Genomic DNA, 16,937 nt, shown 5'->3' with positions numbered 1-16,937 from the left:
GAGGTGAAAAAGTCTCTGCAAAAGACTTTGAGCTTTCATAAAATTTCTTGTCTTAATCAAGATGAAAAGTAAACATCAGAAAGTGATGAGGGCACTAACAAGCTTCCCTGTGTAGAACAGAAAAAACATTGTTTTTTAAATTTTAATTTCAAATTTCATCATGTTACTTTGCAAACCTTTTCAGTATGAATTAACTAAAATTGGGAAAATAACTAACAGATTTTTCCATATAGAACTGTCAAAACTGAGTACGTTAGACATTTTCAAAACCAACTTAAAAGCATTTTAAACTGAGGTTTTTGGTGTCTTGCTTCTTTTAATTAGACTGCCATTGGGCATGATATAACTTTGGACAACTTTCCATTTTCTGACCATAACCCAGAATTTCCCAGTGATGACTGCTGGCTGTTGTATTGCAACAAACGGTGCCAACAGCCCCGGCTTCAACAGCACACAGGACTCTCATTCAGCACCCGCCTGACCTGGCCGTGCCCTCTGAAGAACGTGCCAGCTGGGTGTCTCTTCATGCCAGGGCTATTTTTGGTGGGCAGTGCTGCCAAGGCAGTATGAAAAGGGCTTTGTCGGAAGGGAGCATCAGGGACACGTGAGCCTGGTTCTTCTCGTCAAACACCTGCATAGACATTTCCACCATAAAACATGGGTGGGAAGTAATACGGTCTCAAATGACTGTGGTTTGCACTTGCCTCCTTAAGGTAAGTGGCAACTAAACCACTGTCTTCATTTTCTTCTCTTTTTGTCCAGGGAGATAAAGGTGTGACTACTGCTTTACTCCTGGTTTGCTCATGGGTACCTGTGCGAAGTAAGTCAAAATATTTCCCTGGCTTCACTGGTAGTATTTTTTTCTCCCATTTCCCAGGTTTTAGTGACTTTACCAGGTGCACGGGGGGCTGTGAGGAATCAAGCCCCGTGTTCACTCACACAGCCTGTCAGATTCTCCTTGTCTTTCCGCTCACCGGTGAAGGTGTACCAAAGCCAGCCGGAGCTGGCTGCATCAGCGATATGCAATCTCACAGCCCAGCCAAGTACAAATAACTCATTTGTGTCGCTCTTGAGAGGTTGCTGAGGATTATTCTCTGTATCCTGAAAAGAAGTGAAACCTAATGACCTGGGAAAGCGTGTGGTGTGGGGGAAGCAGGTCCCTGCCAGGTGGAGGTGGCTGCAGCCAGGCCCTCGGGGTTTGAAGAAATCTGTCAAAGGCAGCTTCCCCTCCTAAAATCCTGCCAAGGAGAAGGACATTCTGAGCAGAGTGACATTCCACCCACGTTTGGCTGCCACCGGGTTCCACTTCGCTATCTTTTTTCCCCACCTGTTTTAAAACTGAAACATCACATCCAACAGAAATTTAACCTGACTGTTTGAAACGCAAGCCTGAAACTGGGAAGGGGGAACCTGTCATGGTGGAGCAAAACACTGCTGTGAAGCACCGAGCGTCTGCATGACGCTGGCTTTGCCCTGATGGTACCCCCTGGGCTTGGGAAGAAGGAAAGAATTAATGGCACCAGGGAAACAGGAAATCTCCAGGATCCCCGGTAGTGTTTGGGGTATACACTGAGCCACTCCCGACCTGGCAAAGATCAGTGCCTTCCATAGGGATGTCACGTGGGGACCACGCAAACCCTCATCACACCACCCGGCTCTGTAGCATCATTTGCACAGTTGGAGATCTCTGTGCCTTCCCTTCCTGGGGGACCCCACGGATTCACACATATGGGGTAAAGGAGAGTTACCCGTCTCTGTGACCTGGAAGGGTGGATTTTGTTGTGAGGGAGTGGCAAGCGCACAAACATAAGCTGCTGATAACAGAATCACAGGACTTGGGGATAAAAGGCTACCTCAAGGCAGGATCGTTGATGTAACTGCACGTACCTCATTCCTGACAGGCACTCACTCTTGCCTGTAGTTAAAACTCACGACTTACGAAGTCTGAAGTTTTCCCAAATGATCTATTCCATAGCTCCACTGTACCTTACTATTAGAAAGCCTGTAAAAAATGTTTAACCTGAATTTTCCTTGCTACAATTTAAGCTCCTTGCTTGTCACATCCACCAAGGAAGTCTGGACAGGGCAGTTCACTCCTATTCTTTTTTTTATCAGCCACTTTCTTTTTCTGAAGAGTGTTACTGTGCCTCTCTTCAATCTGTTCTTCCTCAGACTAAGTACCAGTTTATTCAATCTTACATCATAAATCAAGTTTTCACAAAGTGGGCCATATTTTTTACTTAATTTTTCCTATTTCTCCTTCACCACTTTTTCTTCATCTTCTCTCTACCTGATATTATATCTGCCCCCGACTCTTTAACATAATCTGATTCGATCCTTAATTATATTCTCCTCTAGCAATTTTTTTTTACTTTGTAACAGGTCTTGTTCTGGAATTTGGGTTTCTTCTTGTTCTGCTTTGACTTCCTGCTTTTGCAAAGGATGATCTTAAAGTATTGAAACATTGTCTGTCTCCCCGGTTAGAGGAGAAGCGTGGACTGAGCCCAACTTTACCAGACAGGAGCTCCTAAACTGTAGCTCTGGCTTAGCAGCAGCTCGTCTTCAGTGCAGCCGCAGGCAAGGCAGCCGACCTTCCCTTCCTTTTGAGCTTCTTGAGGACCTGAGTGATTTTTAAAATTAGGGTGGTTTATTGCAAGAAATAGGAAAAAAAAAAATCTAGCACTAGGCTGAAAATTTGAGCTAGTTTTGGAAAACTGTCAATTGTTTCCTAAGCAGCTCACATTTTTCTAATCACAGGCAGTCTTTAACGTCACTTTAAAGGATCACTCCAGAAATGGAAAGTTTAAGTATAATTAGTGCTCACAGACTTCAGGGCTGTCATAAGGGTGAAGGATATAACGACGAAAAAGATTAGGTGCTGTTATGTGTCTCACATCCACAAACCAGTATTGTCAGTCTTAATATTGAAGAGTCCTTCTGAGCTGTCACAGGCTGTTGGCTTATTTCTGTTTGTGGGGTTTTTAATGTCTTCATGCCAAAACCAGCTCATGGGATATTGCCCAGTATTGCGCCTGAATACATGCAATGTCTTCTGAACCTGTGTTAAGGTTCGCCAGCCACAGCCACACACGTTTGAAAAGCAAAGTTAATGATTTTAAGTTAATCTAGGGATCTTTATTTATGCAACCGATTAAAAGATAATGTATTCTTATGAAAAGTTTCATTTTGTTCATTAAAAAATACTGTGTAAGAAAGCGCCGGGACTGGATATTGTTCCGTTCAGTGCAAAGGACAGATTGTTGGCATTCCTGGGTAAATCTGCTCTCTGGCAAAGAAGTGCTTCTTAGCAAGTGCTCTGATGTTCAAGTGCCTGAGGGCTTGTTCACATGGGAAAATTCAGTGGCATTATTCATACCTCTCCACTGCAGAATATGAGTACCCACATGGTAACTCAACAAGGGTATAATTATTTTGCTCTAGAAAAGTCCTAAGTACCTTCATATAATTTCTCTGCAGAAAGTTAGCTACGGCACAGGTAATGCAACGCACCAGAGAAAATGCATATGGGGACGTCAGAAAGCTCTGCTTTCTACAAAAGCGACTCTTCATTTGTGTGGCAATACATTTCCCTATTTGAGGTTGGTTTTTCACACAGAGCACTCTGCCCCCACTTTAAAAAAAAAACTCATTCTACAGAGAAATTAAAACAAACACCATGCGCATACTTATACGCACCCACCCACCCGTTATTCTAATTACTGGTATTATTTTTTTTACTGCATTTACACTTTTCTTCTTCAGAGCACTATCCGTACGTAAATGCATCCTCACTCTGACCACAGCACTCCCTCCGACAGATGCTATCTGAGCAGTGGCTACAGCTCTCGGTAAGCGAACGATGTACTGAATGCTGATGGAGAGGGCTCAGGAAAATAAGCAAGAACAGAATCCAGGTAATGTAAAACAATTTCACACTTGAAAGGATATTAACAGAACGTGCTGCACCCGCAGCCATGAATTGCATTTGCATAGGAGAAAAGCGATCGCTGTGCTGTAAATGTAATACAATGGGTGGGAGGGAGGAAAGAGAGAGGGAGAAAGCGAGCACAGGCTGCCTCACACGCAGCGTCCCTTAGCAGCGTCTGGGATGTGGCCTTTGCAGTTCTGCCTTTCGTGCCTACTCTGCCCTTTGCAGTTCTCGCTGAGCGACCCGAAGCAGGTGGTATAACTCGGAGAGAGATTTCAGAGTCCTCTGGTGCCCGGCAGCATCCGTGCGCCCCGGCTCGGCACACTCCTGCACAGCCTTCTGCAGCTGCGGCTGCAGGGGGAAGGAAACCAACGGTCCTCTGAGATTTGGGGAAAACCAGCGACGGAATATTTTGTCACAAATTACCTGAGGAAAGGGCAAAGAGCAGATTGTTGTCTTTCAGGAGCTACAACTAATGCCCTGCTGTTTCTCTGGGGGCTGTAGCAAAACGTCACGGGAATCCAAAATGCTTCCAGCCGTTCCTCCAGAGGAAGGTATGGGACGGGAGCATCTGCAAAGGCTATGCTCTAGCTGAGGAACCCCGCTTCTTCTCAGACTGCTCTTCCACTTCTGCATAACAAGTGGTGAGGGTGAGGGGGTGGGAGAAGCAGCCAAAAGGCCACCGAGCTTTTCCCCCCAAGTCGCTCTGCCGCACTAGCGCCTCCCACCAGCACAAGCTGGGTGAGCTATAAGACACCCCATCCCATGGCCAAGGTTCCTCTTTCTCCACTACATCCACATACTACATTCACATACTACATCTGTAGAGTGGACAATCACAGCCATAACCCCCCATTGCTTACATGTGGACAGCCACAACTTTACCACAAGTGGAGACAGTCACGATAATCCCCTGCTCCTACTTCCTCCGCTCTCCTGTCTGAGGCATTGGGCAAACAGCTACATGAAAACATGGCAAATAAACACTACTGGGTATAACAGTCTGTTTGCATGCTCTACGATGGGATTTCTGAATGGAACTGGCACTTATGTGGCCACGTTTAAAAACCTGACTGTCTTCATCTCACAGTCTCCTAGCACCTACCATGCATTTTATAGTTGATGGGATTTTAAAAGAAATGGATGCATAAAGCAGCTGTGTCTACTCACTTGCAAGTTGTTATTGGCTCTCTGTGCTCCACATTTTCTGATTTTCAGATTGCATTTTGAAAAGCAATCAAAGAAGTTACAGTCTTCGTCTCCTGTGCAGTTCTGTTCGAGGATGTCCCTCATTTTGGGTTCAAAAAAGGCCATATCCACATCAATGGCCACCACCTGTGGAACAAAACAACCCATCAGATCCGGCACGGCACAGCCTGTGGGACAGGGCTGAGCAAGCATTCCTTGCTGCTTGCTTTTGGAAATGCTGTGCTGAGGGCACCTGCCAGTGGGGAACTGGGATGGCAATGAAAGGGCTTTATTTCGCTTAACCGAGCTGCACTAGTCTTATGAATACCACTTTTTAAACAAAACCAGCCAATGCTTGCAACACCAGGAAAGGGAAAATTATCTGTGGGCAGTATGCATCCCTGGGCTCAACTGGACTGATGTGCCTTAAACCGGGACTATCCAACTCGAAGACTGATCTACTTGTTGTTGCAGCTTATGCAGATGGCACCTCCACCTTTTAATTAGATGATGGTGCAAAATCATCCACAGACTGGACGGTATCATTTAAAATTCACCAGTCAGACTAAACCCCTGACTTGAACATTGTGGAGATGGGCAGTGGGATGCGCAGAAGTACCTGCACCCGCTGCAGCTCCTGCAAACCTGCCGTTGCATTCAGTGGGTTTGCGTCTATTCACCTGTAGAAAGAGATCCTTGAGGTTGTAGAAAGTCAGGACTGGCTTAGCCCGGTCCTGTTCGCTAAGGTTTGACTCATTTATTGTGCGTGGTTCTTGTTCTGCTTGTGCAGAAATATGGTCCATAACAGAGTCCAGCCAGCAGCTGGTCTCAGCAGAAAAAGCAAGGACTGAAGGGATCAATCAATTTTCGCACCCTGACACAAGGCTGGCAAAATAGTGAACACGCAGCACAAAGAGGTCCGCAGAGCTGCTGCCCGTGCTAGGTTTGGGCCCATTCTGGGACCGGAGGGCTGCAGTCTCAGTTTCTGCCAGCGTCACTCCACCCGTGAACACCTCACTTTAAAAAAAATCACAGCAATAAACAGGGAAAGACAGGAAGCCAGTGATGGGATGGCAACTGCTTGACGTGAGACAAACTGTGGGTGACCACAGGGAAGGCGGTGGGCCTTCATTGCCACGGATGTAGCAGTCAGCATGTGGTCCAAGTTGGGCTTAACACGTGACGGTCAGGATCGGAGATGCTCCCTTGCAGTGGCTGACACACACTTTCGTGGAGGGAAATGTCTGAGCCCTGGGGCAAAGCAGAGTTACTTGGCCTCAAACGATAGTCTTATTTTTAAGATTTGATCTCCCAAATACAAGGGGAAGCTGAACTGTGTGGCTGGAGCAGCAGCTGGATCAACCCCAGGAACTAAAGATGTCTCTCTGGTAGAAGGCCAAATAAACCTTCCACAGGCAAAAGAAAGAACGTGGGCTAATCTTCATTTCATTCTACTCCTTTTTCCTCAGGGAAAAATCTTAAGGAGATGAGGCACAGCTTAAAAACTCAAGTATTTTTAAGCTTCTTGGAGAGCTTGATAATGATGACGTAGCCTAAGGAATTTCACACGTTTGGACAGGCAATTTTTTTGTCTTTTCTTCTTTATTTCCTCAAGCTTTCTGCAGTTTTGCTGTTCATTTCTTGTGGAGAAGAGACACTAAAAGCGATGCAGAGTTCCCCCTGTCCTAGGGTCGCTGCATCAGCTCCCTGGTGGCGTCTCTGCCAGCACTGAGCACCTTTGACAGTCTGATCCATTGCTCCGCTAGGAGAAACAGCCGTGGTTCCCAAACGTGCGGCTGCCAAAAGGTTCAGTGGTTTCACTGAAGTTCATCCGTTACAAAAATGTGTGGGCATCCAGCCAGACCCTGTGAAGATAGATCTGGGTGACACTCGACCTATAAACAGCTACATGTTGGTGGGGGCTGTTATGGTTGTAATTGATGATGAAGGTACCTAAGGAAATGCAGAGAGGACCCAACTTGGCTCCTGACCTGATTTAAAGTCACGTTTAAGGTGCTGTAATCTTTCTAGTTCTCTCTGAGGTGCCAGTAAAAGAAGCAGCTCTCCTGGAGCACTGTATATTCACCCAGACCTCCTTCCAACTCTGCCCTTTATGTAGCCCCATGGCGGCTCAAAATTCCGCTGGATGATCTACCAGGCGGTGATCTCTCCCGTCCGCGCTGCAAGAACAGCGTGGGAAGGTTGGAATGAGGACTAGAGGCTTATCCCCACCATTTGAAACAAATCCTCAACGTAAAACTATTGATACTCCAGGCACATTTCTCTGGGCATTAGCAATCTCATTACCAGGATGAGGAATAGTGGTACTATTATGGGTGTTTATTATCCTATACAGAGCACAAGAAACAAGCAAGTGAAAGAATTGCTTGAAACAAACATGAGGGACAAAAAAGAGGCTGCCTTGCTGCGTCCCTGTTCTAGAACCGGTTGATAAAACCACCTAGAGTTTCTGCTTCTCGCTCTCCTTCCTTCTTCACGGATCAGAAGCTCTCTCTTCCCCCCCCGCAGCTTTCTGACTGCGTGTGTCTCCCAACTCAGTGGGGCGATAACAGATGACACCAACAGGCTGTAAGTAACGTACAACTGGGAGAGCCATGTGTGAGTGGCAACTCACTTTTTTTTTGTAATTAATTCTCCTAGAAAATACTAAATGAGAGTACTTTGCTATACCAGATGGTGACTGCTGTCTCTTTGGACCCCAGAAGTCACGGGAGGGTCCTAGAGGAGCAAGCCTCATCAAAAGGACTCGTAAGGGAAGACTCATCCAATATTCTTTCTCTCTTCCTAAATGGAATCTTTTTTCCTGTAAGTAGGCGGTAAAACAGGTGCTCAGGTGTGTGCTCAGCCACAGGCAGTCCCAGCTCTGCTTAACTGAAAGAGATAGGCAAAGCCTGCCTCGAGGAATCCCTGCCGTACCTCACTTTGCCTAAATACCGGTATGCTTTTTTAAGTTTCTCGCTGTAACTCCTCACCCATCCCCTGTTCGGCTGCTGTATTGCACCTGAATAAACAATGGGAGGGAAGGGAAGGGTGAAGGGGCAGCGCTCTAATTGCTTTTAATGGCCATATGCTTAGGCAATGTTTGTCTAGTACTCTGAAGACGTGAGTGTTATATTAACACTCGGTGAGTACCGATTCAAGTCTCTGAAAATGCTTTATGTTCACGCACAGTGCAGAAACTCCACTGATGTCGCCGCAGATTGTGAGCCTGGTTCAAGCACTCACTCACTGCGCAGCGTCTGCAGTCCGTACACACAATTCCCACTGAAACCAGTGGAATTTCTGCCCGCAGAATGAATGCGAGATGGTGCTGGGCTGTATCACTTCTTAGAAGACACGCATAGCTATTCAGGTCTGAGTTACAGCTGTACAAAGAAAAGTCAAACAGTAACTGCACCAGGGAGTTTCAAGTCACTGTCCTTGGATCATATCCAGACCAGATAAGCCGAACACTAAAGCGCAAAGATATGTCTGGATGCGGGGAGTTCCCCTTGTGTCAGGCTAGAGAATTCAGCCTTAGCTTTCAAATTCAAAGAGTTTTTGCTTTCAGCATCACTACCAGGAATAGTTGCCGTGACTCAAATTACAGCTTCATTTACAGCTTTGGAGACCTCCTTGCTTTCAGGAGGTATCCCTCAAAACATCCAAGGGACCTTGTCGGTGCCGGTCCCTTGGCAGAAGTGAAACAAATCAGAACTGAGCAAGCAGTTCTCAAAACAAGCAGCCGGATTTAGTGCTCTGATATGTGGCTGCACATAGTACAAAGAGGAAAAGCAGTAGAGAAGCTCCCCCGACACTTTTAAATGCATTATTTTCACAAAAGCTTGGCCAAAAACTGTAGGAGAAGGGAACTGTCATTTTTACACAGCCACTTTCAGACTAGAATTTGACCTCAAATTGCCATCACACCACCCCAAAAACTCAACTTACCGTGAGATCGTGCCTGATAGCGAAGTTTTCTGGTTTGATGTCACACAGGTGAAGTCGGTGAGAGAAATCATTATCAAAATGCTGCACCATGTCCAGAAAGCTGAGTGCAATGGCAATGATGGCTCTCACCCTGCTTTTGTGGCCAGCAAGAGAGGAACTGACCACGTTTTCCAAAGGAAAAAGAGTTTTGTGCCAGGCATGTCCAGCTGTGAGATACTCCACAGCATAAAAGTGTCCACAAGAGCCAATAATTCGTAGCACATGTTTGCTGAGTTCCTGCAGCAAACTGAAGTAGATATATTCTTCCTGCTGGAGCAAGGACCACATGCTGGCCACCTGTGCTTTCCAACGTGGTCCTTTCTTCCTTGTCCACAGGGGCCCCATGGTATTGTTAGACAGTTCTAGCCCCAGGACATTTTTGACCTCCAAGGCTACCATCAACAGAAGCTCCGTTTCAGGAATATCTTGTGTTTCCACCTCCTCTAGCATACTGAGATGCTGGTAGCTGGAGAAGATTTCCTTTTTGGATTTCAGGATGATGGGCTGGCCTCTCCAGTCAGCCTGGATGACCTTCTTACCTCTGTCATAGTAAAGGCAGTGTTTGTACACCAGCTTGTGTGCCACACACAGGTCTTCACAGAGGTCGCCAGTCAGAGCTCCACTGCTGTAGTCAAGACACTGGAGTGAAAGAGCAGAATATTCATGGCAGGACCTTACATCCGTGGGCCACTTAGAAGAAAGGCAAAGAATTAGCAATAGTCCTAACCTTGAGAGTCTTGCAGCAGTGGTTGTACCACAAGCACAAACCCTCTACAACTGTTGGGTTATCCAATGGTGTTTCAGAAGTCTCTAGAGACCTTTTACCAGGGGGAATCTTGTTTCAAAATGGGGATTCTTGGGATGGTAAAGGACAGGCTTTTTTTGGAGCAAGGAAATGGACTAGGTGACCCGTTACTCTTAAGTTCTTGCCACATATGAATTTAGTGAGACAAGCTTTGAACACGCTTGGCTTTCCTATGAGAGATTCTGGGCTGCAACACTTTAAGGCATAGGAGATAACTTCCAGCATAATTCAGGACTTCTCTGGAAGGTTCAGAGCAGCGTAACTGAGACACCCCCACTTAAATGATGGGAAAATCCATGGGTAGCTGGATTGCTAGGGCCTTCCACAGCCCTGTGTGTTTCAACCTTGCACTCAACATGCCCTGAATGAAGCTGCAAGAACCCCCTTCTGCACCACCAGGAAACAGAGAGGTTGCACTCAACACTTTCAGAATTTTTAAATATGAAAATGCTGTAGGACAAAATGACTTTTCCAGTTTTTATATGTAATTATCAGGAGTGACATTTTAATATGAATTGCTTACATACTTATTTTTTTTTAATTGGAAAAAAATCAGCCCATGGAAACATGGGAACTGCTGCTTGATAGTTCAGTGGTCACTGTAAATTCGTACAAGAACTGCAAGGATTCCCTCACCAGTCCTTCCTTCAACCCATAATTGTTTCCATACCATCATTTCCAAAAGTGTATATTCCTGTGGGCATTCAGAAGTGCAGCTGCAGGGACTGCTTTGGGCGAATCAGTGGAGGGGACGATCAGAGGTCTCTGGTGAAAGGGGAATAGACTGTGGTGCTGTACAAAGCCAAACATCTGGGAGGCGGCTTGACAGTGTCAGCCTTCTTCATTGCTTTCTGGCATTTGAACCTTCTTTTAAACAAGCTGGCGGCTCCCCCTGCACGTGGAGTACTTGCAATGACTGCCTGACCCCCACCTCATTTGTGACTTGCTGTTACATACTCAAGAAACACGATCCTAAAATTCAAGTGATGTATTTTCTTAGGACAGTCTCTGAGGTGTGCACCAGAGGAATACATTCTGGATGCCAGGCAATGTTCAGAGTCCAACCTTAAACAACACACTGGGAAATGGGTGGAGGATTAAGTCCAAAATCCAGGAACAGTGACTAAAAGACATAGGCATAAAATTTATTTATACTCTGATGTTCTCACAGCCCAAATGAGAGCATTCAATGCCAGCAAGGAGAGCCAGGTAGACAAACTTTGGCATGAATGTCCTGACCCTGAGTCCAGGTGGGTGTGCATGTGCGAAACACACGCATCTGCCTCCACAGCCACTGCAGGGGGTGGTCAGGCACACTCACTGGGCTGTCTGCAGACTTCAGAGCACGCAGATCAATGTTCTTGCTTTCGAAAACTGCTCCTATGAATGTCATACAAATTTATTTTCTCTCTTTAAGTAGGAAATGTAATTTTCTCAACAGAAGTGGCGTATCAGTTCTTACCACCTGGAACTCTAAGCGATTTTAGAAAGAATATTACAGACAGAAGGAATTTGGGGGGTTTTCTTTGTAGCGTAAGTATAATCACATTTAAAATCATTGCTTTCCTATTGAGAAGACCACAACCTAACTCTTCTTCTGCTACAGTAAGAGAATATAGGACTTAGTCCTGTAATTGGGTCCACATGGGTGAACACTTCCCCCTGTGGACAATTTCACAGTGGTCCATCAAGTTCAGTCTTAGAAGGTCCATATGCATGGAGCCCTTGCGTCTAGAAGAACACATGCCCAGAAGACCTGCAGTCAAACATGTGAACATGCAGCTTATTTTCTTGTGTTGCCATCACGTCATTCTTAATGGCATTAATGAGAAAAAGTAGTTGTGGAAAAAAATCTCACATTTCCCAGACATAGGAGATGAGTCATTTTTGAACCTGGCTGCTGTTTAGGACTTGTCTGCTGTTCCACTGGAACCCATAAATCTTTGTTTGGTAACCTAGTATCTGACAAAGTCTCTGAATTAGATTCTTCTTACACTGAACTTGCACAATGTTTTGCAAACTAGGATCTGTGAAATGGGACTCGACCAAGGAGAGCTCTACTCACACAACGCAGCAAGTTGCGAGTCACCTCATGGCTTTAAAAATCTCCTCAGTTTCCTATAACCTAGAAGATCAGCAAAAACTGACTGCACCTTCACGTCCTCAGTAACTCGTGTTATTCCAACTTCTGGTGGTTTACATTTTGCCATAAGCGTAATACACTGAGCAAGCTTAACTCCCCAGCCTTCCCACTGCAATGCTTATTTTTCCAGCCTTCAGATGACTTTTGTGGTTTTGTTCCCTCCATGTTTTCTTCTCTCCAATTTTCCCTCCACTAACCTCAGTTAGAAGCGCAGACGGAGCTGAGTGCTGTTGTCCAGTGCTGCAAAGACAGCCAACGGCCCTTCCCTAATTCTCCTTTCTGAAGACATTTGGAGATCATATCAGCCTTTTAGGCACAGACTGCACTGGTAGTTCACGTTGAAGCAATTATTCGACCCCTATGTCCTTTCCAAAGTCAAACAGTTTTACAAGACAGTCTTCCATCCTATTGGCATAGCTTGTACTCTTGTGGTCCGCAGTGCACTAGCTTGCACTGTACTGCATTAAAACACATTTTGGGGCACTGAAAATAGTTGACCAGGTGATTCAGATTACCCTGCAGTGAAAAGATGGCCTCTTTATTATTTACCAACCCAGGAACCTTTGCACTAACTGCAAACTTTACCATACAAGATTTTATATCACCACGATGGCTGCTGATAAAAAGAATAAGCGATTCCTCAAAGAAATCTTCCAGAAAGGGTCCTCCACACTGCCACCCCTGTCTTAATGACTGCATTTTGAGATCTGTTGATGAAACAGTTTTAAATCTACCTAATGAGTGCCCTTTGAATGCCACTAAAGTGGCATTTTTTTAACAAAAATATGAAAGTGATACTAAGCCAAAAGCCTTCTAGAAAAGCAGCTCTACTGCACAAAAATGCAAACACAACCATGTGTTGGACACATTCCTCTGTTTCTGTTTAAAACTGGCTACATAATTTTTTACATCCTTTGTACACTCACCGAGATAAGTTTAAGAAGCTGGGTTTAAATTCATGTAAAAGTTTAAATTAATGTAAACCCCACTAAGGATTTATAGAAAGTTAAATAACTTACTGTACCACCATCACTTTTGTGTAGATCAGGCCTGAGACTGAGTCTTGCCTTGTTATCAAGTACTTCTCCTATGTAAATGCAATACGGAGCAAGGTTTTGGAAGGCACCAAGCCTATCTAATTTCTCCAGAGAAAATGGAAATTGATCGCTATGATTTCATGTGTTCAGTGTACATGAAGATGAGACCGCTATTAGGAAAGAGTAAGTGTTTTTTTTGAGAGTTAAAGTTGGTCTCTGCAGCCTTCAGCCTTCCCAGTGCAGTACACATCTGCACAGATGTACATTTTACTCAGAAGAAGGAAATAAACTTTCAAAAATAACACTTGCAAGGGTATACAACCATGCAGTTTTCACCCACTTGCTTAAAATAGCTCATCTTATCTCCTACTGAAAATATGACAGATGACTGGTAAAATAGTTTTCTTGGAAGTCAAATTTTGCTTAATAAAAGGCGTGAGACTCAAGCTATCAGATTGTTTCATAGATCGATTGCACTTTCTATAGCTGCAAAACTCCTGCCGTGTTTTAGAAGATGTATAAAGACTTATCTCAGGGCTGACGAAGATGAGCTCTTTTTCTAATTATTCCACTAGAAGGATGATTTCTTTCTAACATCATCTGGGAAAACTGCTGCTTACAAACCTTAATGATACTACTGAAGACTCACCTATGGAAACAGATGAGCATTTCAATCTCAGCTACTCTTCCTCTGGAAGTAGGATGTGAAACTGAGCTACCACCCTGTGACAGAGACAACTTTCCAAGCTTGCGCCTGAAATGTGATTCCTACCTGGGCTTTTGAAGTCACTCCTAACGCTCTCCAAACTGAAGAAGAGCAACAAGTCTCTGTTCCATCTGTTTACTGGTGAGTGGGATGGCAAGGGCCCGGACCTCCCCGAGCTCAGCGGCCCCCTTGCAGCTCCACGTCCCTGTGCTCTTCCCAGCCACGTAAGGAGTGGGCAGGGTTCATCCCTTCAGCTGCAATCCTGGGCTCAGCTGTGCTTCAAGCTGGGGTAAAGGAACTGAATCTCACTGCCATTAAAAACACGCTGTCAGAACCGATGCCTATAGTTCCTCTTCCTTTATTATACAGAATCCAGGGAAAATCTATGATCAGGTTTTGCTTGCTGCAGTAACAGATTATTTAATTTCCATTAGGATTCTTCCTCCCTTTCCACCTAACCATTGGCACTACAAGTACCTTAATTAACACACAAAATTAAACTCAAGTTGTTAAGCCACGCTGCTCGTCTTTTCTAAGTGCTTCCGACACAATCCTAAATCTGCTTTTTTTAAATTTTTTTTAAAGGAGATTTTAATGAACACTCGCAAATCCTCTCTTGACTTTTGAATAACTACATCTTAAATGCCAGCCCCTGCCACGACGTAAAGGAGGTGTAACAAGCCTGTGTGGCATTTACGAAAGATGATGTTTGCACAAACACCTTTTCGGATACATTTAAAAAAAAAACAACCAAAACCAAAACCAAACAAACAATCAAACCCCCCAACTAAACAACAAAAACCCCAACTAAAACAAACCAAAACGCTCAGGGAGGTTTCCTCCCGCTTCGCAGCATGAGGGATGCCGGGCTGCCCTTCTCCCGAAGCGCCTGGGAAGCGCTGCCTGCACCTGCCCTGGCCCCGGGAAGCGAGGGGAGGCCGCCACCCGCGTGTGTCGTGTGTTGTCCCCCCCCAACCCCTCTCCGGGGCAGCGCCGGGGCCGCCGGCAGCCGCCCGCCCGGACGCAGCGAGGACGCGCCGGTGATGCGGCACCTCCGGCGGGACGGAGGCGGGCAGAAGCACCCCTGGCGGGGCGGCCGAAAGCGGGTGCTCGGTTCAGGGCAGCCCTGACGGATTCCCGGAGCCTTATCCTGCCGGGGCACTCCCCCCTCCTCCCTCCCCGGGGGATGCCCCGCGTCCCGCCGGGGCACGTACCAGCCTGGCCAGGATGCGGTGGCTTTTCTCGTCCGTGCAGCGCTCGGAGAAGACGCTCCTGTGGAGGAGGAACAGCAAGGCGCTCACCACCACCCAGCAGGCAGCCCAGAGGAGGAGGAGCACCAGGGTGCATCGCCGCCAGATTTTGAGCCGCAGCCGCTGGAAGCCCGGGATGCCCCTCATCGTCGCCTCCGGGCTGGGCTCCGGGCTTCAGCCGCTGCGCCCCGCAGCGAGCGGCGGCGGCCGGGGCTGCCGCGTTCCCCCCTTCTTCGCACGCTTGTCCCGCTCCCCGCCGGCGCCCATGGCCAAACGCCCCCCGCCCCGCCGCTGCCTTCCTCCCCCCCTTCGCCTTCCCCACCGCCGCTCGGGGCCCCGGGGCGTGGGGACTCCCCCCCCACCCCTCGGCCCTGTTGTATCCGCCCCCCCCCGTCCACCCCCCCTCCTCCCGGTGCCGGTGCTGCCCTTTCGGAGCCCGGAGCGCCCCTTTTGAATTTAAGCCACGTAGTTCCGCCGGCTTTTGTCTGCTCTCCCCGGTGCCAAGCGGCCTCGGGCCCCTGCCGTCGCTTGGCGGCTCCTGCCAGCTCCTTCCCCCTCTGAGCTTCTCACCCGAGAATAAAAGGGGGGTTGAAGGGTGATGAGGGCCGCCCTGGGAACCCCCTCCCCCTTCCCCATGCAGGCGGCTGCCCGGCGCTTTGAGAGAGGCAGCCTGGAGACGGACGGCTCCTTCTGCTGAAAGCTTCGCCTCCCGTCAAATTGGGAGGGGGGGTGATTAAAATAATAAAATAATTGGGTTTTCTGTTTGTTTGTTTGTTTGTTTTTTCTGGAGTAACTTCTCCGGTTTTATCCACCCGGGGCTCAAGAAGGAAGAGAGAGAAGCTGCTCAGGTGCCCATTCCCTAGCGCACCCCCCAGGTCCCCCTTCCTCATGGTGAGTCACCCCTTGACTCTCCAGTAGCTTCCACCGCCTCCCGTGCCTGCCCCTCTGCCGGCCGTGGGGACGGGGCTGGCTCCTGCCCGGCACCCCCGTGTCCCGGCTCCCCCGTGTCCCTGGTCCCCCGGCAGGCAGCGCAGAGAGCCAGCCGGGCCGCCCCGTGGGACACATCGCCAAAGCAGGACAGGGTCTACTGGGTCCGAGGGTGCTGGGAACGGTAAATTGTCACCCTGCCCTCTGGTAGAGACAGTATCTGTGGCTATGTCTCACTCAGCTCCATGCGACAGTCTCCAATATATTTGACTTTGTTAACGTTTCTGAGGGGTCAAAAACCCCAGATGTTTGTTCCTATGAGGCAAGCAAGATCCTGGCATCCTTTCCTCAGTCCAGGTGCAGATGTTCCCCGTCTCTGTTTAGACCACCACATTCACTTTTTTCTCCCTTGGCTTCCACTTGATAGCATCCCACCATCACAGTTTTCAAAGGGAAAATTCATTTTCTAAAGTACAGCCCAATGCAATAAGGGTATCTGATTCAAGTTTACTGTCAGATATGATGAAAAAAGGACCAGATTCATTTTCTTTCCCTTATATGGATGATTACCTCAGGCTACTTGCAATCTCATAGCAGGAAGATGAATTGCAGTTAATGAAACCACTTGGAGGTAAATTATTTACCCAAACGAGTTAAAAAAATAGCAGAATCTGGCCCGTGGATGGAGAACTGCAGAATGATTCAATAGAAGTATTTTAATGTGCATCTTATGTGCAATGCATTTAATATGCATTGCTCTGGTGTGCATTTTGTTAGTAAATTAATTTAATGTGATAAGGGAAAAGTTCACGGTTGGAGAGCTGGGTTCAGAGATATGTTCTGTACTACCATGTCCAGCTTAATGAAAAATATCTCCCTGTACAAGCTGTTAAAAAGAAGTATGTGTCTATTGACATGATGGAATTTTACCTCTCAAAACAGGGAGGGGATGAGCACAGGTGC

General features: G+C 46.9%; 1 protein-coding gene across 1 annotated transcript; it reads right to left on the bottom strand.

Moving 5' to 3' along the window:
• Nucleotides 1-4,138: 4,138 nt before the first annotated feature.
• DIPK1C (divergent protein kinase domain 1C) lies at nucleotides 4,139-15,194 on the bottom strand (the record flags this gene model as incomplete). The annotated part of the gene is made up of 4 exons (XM_082499620.1): nucleotides 4,139-4,354; nucleotides 5,099-5,263; nucleotides 9,068-9,745; nucleotides 15,012-15,194. 4 exons carry the CDS (start codon nucleotides 15,192-15,194, stop codon nucleotides 4,139-4,141), a joined length of 1,242 nt encoding a protein of 413 aa, XP_082355746.1.
• Between the last annotated feature and the right edge of the window lie 1,743 nt (nucleotides 15,195-16,937).

The sequence above is a fragment of the Vanellus vanellus genome (assembly GCF_965231255.1).
Source record: "Vanellus vanellus genome assembly, chromosome: 2".
In the NCBI taxonomy this organism is placed as follows: domain Eukaryota; kingdom Metazoa; phylum Chordata; class Aves; order Charadriiformes; family Charadriidae; genus Vanellus; species Vanellus vanellus.
Note: the sequence above shows the minus strand (reverse complement) of the source record. Positions and strands in the feature narration are given on the sequence as shown.